The sequence below is a fragment of the Zeus faber genome (assembly GCF_960531495.2).
Source record: "Zeus faber genome assembly, chromosome: 7".
NCBI lineage: Eukaryota > Metazoa > Chordata > Actinopteri > Zeiformes > Zeidae > Zeus > Zeus faber.
Window position 1 is genome coordinate 12,890,058 of NC_137203.1, and position 9,271 is coordinate 12,899,328.

Consider the following 9,271-nt stretch of genomic DNA (forward strand, 5'->3'; position numbering starts at 1 on the left):
GCAAGGAAATTAAATGTGCATAGACGTTTTATTCAAGTGCATGACCATGACATGTGCATGACAAGGAAATTAAATTCCACATTTTAATACAACATAAGCTAAAAGTGACATAAAAGAAAAAATAAAAAAATGTCAATGAATGCCACTAATATATCTCTGAATGCACACTGTTAGCAATTGATATTTACATTCGGCAGCAATCGTTCAAATACAGTGCACACTGTGACAGAATACCTGCAGCTTTTTTATTTATATTTATTTATTTATAACAGGGCGCCCTCAAATCTTTCTTCCTTGGAAAGGGTTATATAATTTTTACTGAAAATAATAATTTCATGAAGACTGTGACAAAACATTCCATCTCTGGTTAGGTACTTGGGTTCGTATGTAAAAGCAGAAAAACTAAAATTTGGCACAGAGTGGTCTTCTATAGAAACAAGTGCTTTGCTGTAACATGTGGAATGTTACATGTTGAAGCCTGAAAACTAAACCATTACAATGTAATATTATTATTGCTCTCATTATTAAAAAACAAACAAACAAAAAAGAAATTTCAATGAAATAAAACACATTTTCTCTGTAAACCTTTTTTTTTTTTTGCAATTATCTGAAATTCTCTATTTACATTATGGGTGTTGATGTAAAGATAAGGATAACATATTAACTTAGAGCCTCAGCTAAATTATGTACCATGACTAAAAACATCTTACTCATGTAATAAGTTAAACCCCGCAACTATCTACATGGCCAGTCATATCAAACACAAAAATAAATCAAGTATGCTATTAAAGACTAACAAGAGAATCTCGTCCATAAGAATCCTGTCTATTTTTACCGTTAGAGAAACTATCCTTAGCTCCCCCCGCTGTGGCAGTCACTCATTGCCTGGACACTCAGAGGAAAGGAACAATATTGCAAGAATAGAATATGCTCGGAAATCCTTTATCGCGATTGAGTAAAAAGTGACTTCAGTGATGCATATTCCAAAATACTATGTGAATACACACACATATGCGTGTGTGAGACGCTGGCATCGTTGGCACGTACGGTTCCCGGAGAGAGAACCTCAGAATAAAACTCTCGATCGCTAAACAACTCAGAGGACGTTTTTTTTTTTTTTTTTTTTTTTTGCAGCTTATTTAGGACTCGGACGTTGCCGTCGAGGTACAGTGAGACGCTACACTTTTACCGGAGAGCCCGACCCCGCGGCTGACGTCCGTCTCGTTTCCGACGCCGGCCGTAACCGGAGGAGACAAAACTCAAGCAAAGTGAAGGTTACGGAGATCCGTACTGCAAACTCAAATAAGGAAAAGCACGTGACAATTGGATGGTTGAGAAAACCGAGATGGTGCAACATGGGACGCAGGTGTACCCCCGTCCCCCTGCTTCCTTTCCTCGTATCGTCTTTCATCTCGTCCTCGCTCCGGCGGGGGAACATCCCTCCGCGTCTCTTTCTTTCTTTCCGCCGCGCTTCCTCGGTTGAGCCGCGGCGTCTCAGGGGTTCTCCTCCTGAGTCCTGCGTAGACTCAGCCGTTTGAAGGAATCCCTTTGGAGGAGAGCAGAGGGGGGTACAGTGGCGGGGGGTATAGGACACGTAGGAGGATGAGGAGGAGGCAGAGGAAGGGTCAGAGTCGGAGGGTAAAAAGAAGGAAGGGAGAGTGAGTTTGTGAGCGTTTTCTCGCATGGGCGGGCATGTTCTGATACAGAAGACAGGAATGTAAACCTCGTATTCCGCTTGTGGAGAGTCCAATAAGCATTCAGCCTCGACGGGCCACCGCTTTGAGTCACATTGCGTCGACCTACAATGCTTACGACGCGACTCAATCAATAAGATGAGTCATCTACGAGGGGATGTTTTCTCATTCGAGGTTATTTTATTTAATGTTTTTGTGAATGACCACGACTAGCTCCGCTGCTTTATCAGAGTCACCGTCGATTTTGCAACTCGCGTTCGCCCAATTTTTACGTTCACGCTGGGGGGCGGACCCCGCCGCCGACAATGGAAACGGCACACAGGGCAGCGCATGCATCGCGCAAATAACATTGGACGGCCGTTTCTGATCGAGTTCCACCTAACCAAAGCAGCAAATGCGGGATAAATAAAGGCGCTCATATTATGGATTACCACTTTAAGTCTACCTGTTGTCCAGGCGAGGCGGCCTGATGATGGGCTTGTAGAGCTCGGGGATCTTCCTCTCCAGCATGGGCCTCAGGTTCTCTCTCAGCCGGTTGTAGTTCTTCTTCAGCTCCTGCTGGTACTCCTTCTGGTCCGAGGTGATCAGGTGCTTGTTCTTCTCCACCGCTTCCCCACACCTACGGGAGAGGGCGTTCGACCAATTGGATTCACTGAAAGATCGGCTTCAATTTAATTGCGTAAGATAAAGAAAAGCAGGTCACTGGGATATATCGTTCCTTTCTTCAGCCTTTGCGGCGACACTATGACCGTGCCGTGTAGCTTTTGAATTGGAATCACACTGTCTAGTATAAATTATGTCTAATAAATATCTTACAATACGTAGCTCTCACTCTCATACAATCCCCTAAGGGTCATATTTAATAGGGGATGTTTTTTTGTTTTTTTTTACTGTACGCCACAAAACTGAGACGGCAGCTGTTCCCAGTTCAGCAACCGATTTACTACGACAAATCACACCGAGCACAATTTTCCCATTAGGATGGCCGGGGCAACCAACATAGAAGCTTGGAATGGATATACTCTTGCTGCTGCAAAACACTACGCGGGGAAATATTGATGAGAAAATCAATGTGACCTATTTTTCTCCTCTATTTATCAAATTGCAGTATCTGAAAGAGGGTTATTCTCAAATGATATACCCGGGTGAGACATGCACCGGCGCAACTGCGGTAAACGCCTATTAATACCACTTCTTAAAATAGAGCAAAGGCCAGATTTACCGATTAACACGTAAAGTCTTGCGCGCACAGGTCGATGAATCCGCCTCATCTGTTTTTTTTACACAAACGCACGGGAAGTCTAAACACAGTGATAATGCGTTTGAACTTTCAGAGGGTCCGACTGTGCCAGTTTCTTCTTTCCACCATCCCTGCGACATTGCGAGCCAAGTTGTGAGCCTCGTCGACGGGACAACGACAGAAGGAAAAAATACTGCACTCGCAAATGGATAACCAACGGAAATCCGGACAACAGAGAACACACAACGAAAAATGGGTGGCGCGGGGTCCGCCCGGAGCACCGCCTCATGATATGTATAATGGCCGACATAGGGACTGCTCCAAAGGAAACTACAGAGACAGGGCAGATTGCAAACACATGTCTGACTTTATCTCTCCACACTTAATGAAGGGAATATGGAAAGTGCAACAGCTCATTTTGGAACAGTGGACGCTGAATTCACATTCTCTCTCACACACACACACACACACACACACACACACACACACACACACACACACACACACACACACACACACACACACACACACACACACACACACACACACACACACACACACACACACAGAGGGCGATAAGTAGGAGATATTCCAATTCATAAATCCCAAGATCTTCAGATGTGCGGCAGGATATCAAACCTACCACTCTGTGATGTAGAAAAACAATACCAGTCCCTTTAATATCCTAAAAATGATATCATTCCGCTACTCCACTTTGGACGTAGCATAATAAATAGGCTGGAAGTCAAGAGCCAAGTACCATGGAAAAACAAGTCCATTTTTCAGTGCCATCCAAAATAAACTCATAAATAAATTTATCTTCTCAATTATTTTAATCTAAAATTGAAGAAGGTCCCTGAAGGTACCCAGTTTTGGGTTTTTTTGTGGCTTTTTTTTGGCAAACCCATTTCTATATTATACAGAATATTATATCAAAAGTGGGCAGACGAGTGGAGGCCAGAATGCATCGATTCAACCTGGATTTGTCTCGAAATCCAGACAGCGCAAAGATCGAGCTCATCAACAGCCGAGAAAAGGGCAACTTGGCGCCTGGATTGGTTTGTACAAAGACACAGATTATGCTCGCTGGTGGTCAGGGGAGGAAACGAATCAACTCTGAAGTGGGCTCATTGGGAAAAATAATAAATAAAATGTAATCAAACTTCGGTGTATGAATCTGTGCATGAATCTGATTAAAGTACTGGTGAATGAGGTGAAACCAGTAGCATACAAAAAAAAACACGTTTTTATAAAGTTTGAATGAACGTGACCTGTTTAAAACAGAAAAAAAAAAGGCAATAAGGCAATGCGACTGTGAACAGGTGTCTCTTCTCGGGAGTCCCTTTGCATCGGGACCTAAAATGGCCTGCTGCTTTTAGAAGCCCGGGTCCAAAAGTCAGACCAGCGTTTCAATATCATATACTGTGTGGCCATAATTATTTTGTTTTTCTTATATTAGACCATGTCTAATATTATCACGTGAGGTTATTTAGACACTTTTGTTCAAAGCCACTTACAATATGTACGTCTGCAAGTGAGGCATTGTGAGCGTCATCCAAGAGGATGCAGTGAAATGCTGAGGTGGGAGGTCTGACGCATGGACGGAAACATTCAATTTCGGGGTTAGAAAATAAACTAATTCCAAAGCACACTGTAAAATCTCCAGCTGTTGTTTTTTTTGGGCATACAACACAGAGTATTTGTTTGCTATTCCATCCAGGACAGAGTGAGTCTGCAAGTGGAGTTCAACTTCTCAACTTGCAATGCAACTCTTTATTCGTTCCTTAATCATCAAGAACTGTTTGCAATAACTCTGTCCTGTGGACGACATGAGCACAGCTCTCTGTTCCACTGAACCGCCACCAATCCCCCTCTCTGGAGAACGATCTTACAATGTTTTGGTCTATAAACAACTAATCATCATTACTTGTCCGAGAGGGGGAGGATCACCACAGGGGAGACGGATAAACACAGAAACAAAGTAAAATAAGGTTAAATAAAGTCTCCAGCTGAATTTTCTAAAAAAGCCATAGTTCAGGGTTTTGGTGCTGTTCATACAAAATGGGACTAGTATCAGCTTGCTTGGATTATGGAGGGAAACAAACCTTTGTGAAATTACAGTAAATATTTGACAGGCTGCTCGCAGCAAACAAAGCAGATGGAATGTGACATTAGGGTTTAAAAATAAAAGCCACCTTTAGAAGCTCAACGAGGTTTCCACACGAGATGCTCAGCACACACGCACACGTACACGTACACACACACACACACACACACACACACACACACACACACACACACACACACACACAGGATAATACCATCTTAAAAACATTTATTTGGAGGGTTGGCTTAAATTGGGTTTATAATATTCAAAATAAAACCAAAACTGCTCCTGGGAACAGTAATGCATTTAAATTTTAAATGAAAATCAGCGATATCAGTAATATAAGGAAGGGGGTAAAAAATAAAATACCTGATATAATTAAACAGGAAATAAAGATCAACTATCTACAGTTAAATTAGATTATGTTTTGTTTTTTTGTGGATTCGTTGTATATTTCATCTGGCTTGCTGCTATGACATCCAACTCTTGTACTTCACAGACCCTAAGTGACACTGGTGGGGGGGCATCCTTCATCCATCCGTCCATCCCAGGTACCTACACTACCTATCTGTTTTTATTCCTGCAGTGCCGCTGGTAATGGTGCATGCGCTGAAATAAACGTTAGTACATCATCAGATCAACTGAGCCCACGGGAGCCTCGCAATAAAAATACATCGGAAACGAGAACTGAAAGGGGGTAAGTACGAAACAAGAATTTCGTTGAAGTTTGATGGCTCACTGCGCACACACACACACACACACACACACACACACACACACACACACACACACACACACACACACACACACACACACACACACACACACACACACACACACACACACACACACACACACACACTTTTCTGAGGGGTGGTGGGAGTGGGTTTTTTAATTTTGATTTTGTATTTTCGCCTGTGTGCGGTCCACCTTCGATGGAACCTCACCTCATGATGAACTCCTTGAAACAAAGACGCAGTTTGTTGTGGTGGCGGAAGAGCTTCGGGTCGGCCGGGATCTCGTTGAGGAAGACCTGGGCCACCTCCAACGGGCCCTGGAAGGGGAAGGGGAAAAAAAACGACAAGGAGAGAGGAAAAAGGTAAGAGAGGGCGTTTTAAGAGCGTGTGAGGAGGAGAGGGACGGAGAATGCTCTTCTTTCTTTCAGTTGGAGGGGGGTGGGGGGAGGAATAACAAAAAAATCACTTTCTTAGTGAAAGGCTTCCACGGCGAGGACAGGATGTCTGGTTGGAACATGAGGAAGAGATCAGATCAGAGCGGCCGCCATGATTAGTCTCCTGCCTGCTCAACGTTGGCCACTAACCCCGCGCAGCGCCCGGCATTTGGCTCCCATTTGCCCCAATACGAGACCTTGTTATCCCAACTCGTATCCATCATAAAACCGCAGTCCGCTCTCGCACAGCGGCCGTAGCACGACAGCGTCTGCTAAACAGCTCTGATTAGCATCGTAAACGCATTTAGGCACCGGGCCCCGGTCCCTCGGCCCTTGCGCTGCGCGCCCCATTCCGAGAGAGACGTTCGCAGAAAAAAACCCAAAACAAAAAAAAACAAAAAGCAAAAAAAAAAAAAAAAAACACAAAACCCCGTCTTTTCCCACTGATTACAGTGGAGCGTTCCATGTTTACGGAGCTGCTGAGCATTAGTGTTATGTATACAACCGTCTGGTTGGAGCGAGGGAGCTGTCAGATTAGGAACGAGTGTGGGGTTGGGGGGGGGGCTGGTGCACATCCAGCCTCATCATTACGCCAACATCCAGTAGGACCTGGGAGGGCTCAGATCAAAGAGACCGCTGGTACGATGCGGCGTGCGGCGATGGAGACATGAAAGGCAAAGACGGGGCCGTCGAGTGCCACTCTAACTAAATCAGCAGAGAAGCAAAGGAAGGATTAGGTTTATTGATGGCGCGGACGCTTTGATGTACAATCACTGTCATGTGTCCCACCTGCGCTCTGTGATCACAACAGATACTGGAAATGTAATAGAGAAAACGCGGGGGGTAAATGCTTGTTGTTAATCCCCCCCCCCCTTTACACATTAGCGGGAAAAGGGAAATCTTCAAGGGTTAAAAATAAAGGCTTTATCGTTACCACCTGTACACAGAATGCAATTTCAAAAACGGCAGATTATTGGGCCGTCACTCCGTCGTTCGAGTTAATTCGACGTCAACGGCGTAATTTATCCGTCCCTGTCGGAGGGGGAGACGGGGACGCTGGCGGCGCGGCCGTGACGCGTTTGGCGAACCTGGTTGACGGTGGCTCCCACGGAGCCCTGCAGCAGCATCTGCAGCATCTTGGCGTCGGGCAGCTCTCGATGCGTGGCCACCGCCAGCTCCCTCGTCTTCTTCTGCATGTCCTCGATGGCCACCTCCATGGGCGTCAGGTCGAACTGGAGAGTGGGAACGCAGATGTGAAAAGGGAGGGGAAGGAAATAAGACATGAAGGAATCCGCAAAAAACTGAAGAAGAAGGAGAAGCCTTTGAGCTACTTAGTGCAGTGTAGAGACGCCTAGTTTTGGGACGTAGTGATGGTATATATGTTTATACCCAGTATCGACAAGAAAAAAATGGAAGCCTGATCGGTGTGTGCCCAGCGTAAATCTGCATTTAATGACTCCAAAGACAGGCCTGGCCGATCAAGCGGGCCTCCTCACCTCCTCCTTCTGGATGACGTTGATGCGTGTCTTGACGTAGGGGAAGGCGTGCATGGTGGTGAGGATGGTCTTCCTCTTGTACTGCTCCTGGAGCTCGCCGCGCGGCCGGCCGCTCTTGGTGAAGGGCGTGGTGTACATGAAGCGCCTGAGGTTGAAGTTCTTCTCGAAGTTTGTCAGCCGGTCTTTCATCTCGTAGTCATCAAAGAAGGGCTCCACGTACGTGATCTGGATATACGCCTGGACAGAAGTTGAGGTGTTTTTTTTTCGCTTCTTTAATAAACATTTTATATATGTTTTAGGATCGCTGAGCGCCTGTCTCGCCTCACCTTGTTAGGGTTGAGCGTGGTCCTGTTGACTGGGGTGGAGTCTTTGATCATCTCGAAAGCATCCTCTCCAAAGCACTGGCTGTAGAAGTTCTAAACGCAGTCGAGGGGAAAAAAATAAAATAAATCTTTTCACATAATAACGCCATTCATCACGACATCATATCACCGACTTGTGTCATTGAGTGAGAAGGCACATGTGTATTTGATCTTGAAGGCGATTACTAAAAGGATAAAATGTTACTTGAAAATGCCACTTGAAAGCAAGGAGGTTTTTTTTGTGTTTTGTTGGGTTACTTGATTTGACATTTTATTACCCCAAAATTTCCATCGACTGTCTTTACCTCCAGCCTGTGAGAGATTTCAGGCAAGTGTGTGATCCCCGGTTCCTTGTAAATGAACTCCTGTTCATCCAGGTCTCCGAATTTGGCTCCGTAGAAACCCACCCGGAAATAGGTGCCGAACATCCTCTTGTGGCCCTGGGGAGACGTGGAGGTGCGTTGACGGACTCAAACCACACACATTTAGCACGTGGGCAAAGGCACACGGGTGATACCGTATTTGGGGATATTACGAGTATTCTCCCTCGTTAAGTTGACAGCCTTTTTACCGGACCCCGTCTACTGAGAAACAAATGAGATGAGTTTCGGAAGAAAATGAGATATCCCCAATCCCAAAAAAAAGAGAGACACCCACTCCTGCAAAATGATTAATAGCAGCAAAAGACAATTATAGTCGTCTCTGAAGAGCAGTTGCTCTTCTTTAGTCCTCAGTTGACTGAGGGAGGGGAGGAAAAAAAAAACAAAAAAAAAAAACACCTTCGCTGGAAGATACAGAATGATGATGAACTACAGGAAATTAATATTTTCCTAAAAAGAAAAATCGGACTTTGTTCTTTATTCACATAACTCTCCGTCGAGGCGCGAGGAGGAACTCAACGAACGCAGCGCACAGCAGTGGTTACCTTCTGGAGGATGTTATCAAAGGCTCTCTGCAGCTTGTCGTGAGTGGAGGCCAGCTTCCTGAAATCCCTGTGAGCTTCCAGGATCGGCATAATGATCTTGTAGACCTCGTTCACCTCCTCGTAAAGACCCCCCTAACGGCACAATTAGGGAATGACGGATTTGTGGACGCATTCAGCATGAACGATATTCGTGAACTTGGGACCAGCTTGAACCAATATACTGTATTTATGCAGACTGTTACAATTTCCCTACTTTGCTCAGAACGCAAATTGTTA

The 9,271-nt window shown here is 45.0% G+C and overlaps 1 protein-coding gene across 1 annotated transcript in view; it reads right to left on the minus strand.

Annotated features, from left to right (window-relative positions):
* Nucleotides 1–9,271, minus strand: part of dock8 (dedicator of cytokinesis 8) — a 61,239-nt gene continuing 51,968 nt past the window's right edge. Inside the window, exons 41-48 of the mRNA XM_080004114.1 lie at nt 8,996–9,127; nt 8,376–8,510; nt 8,035–8,124; nt 7,709–7,945; nt 7,301–7,444; nt 5,989–6,095; nt 2,140–2,313; nt 1–1,546 (exon numbers count right to left, since the gene is read on the minus strand). Of these exons, the coding sequence (XP_079860240.1) occupies nt 1,495–1,546; nt 2,140–2,313; nt 5,989–6,095; nt 7,301–7,444; nt 7,709–7,945; nt 8,035–8,124; nt 8,376–8,510; nt 8,996–9,127 (1,071 nt within the window). The 3' untranslated portion in view covers nt 1–1,494. The remainder of the gene's footprint in view (nt 1,547–2,139; nt 2,314–5,988; nt 6,096–7,300; nt 7,445–7,708; nt 7,946–8,034; nt 8,125–8,375; nt 8,511–8,995; nt 9,128–9,271) is intronic.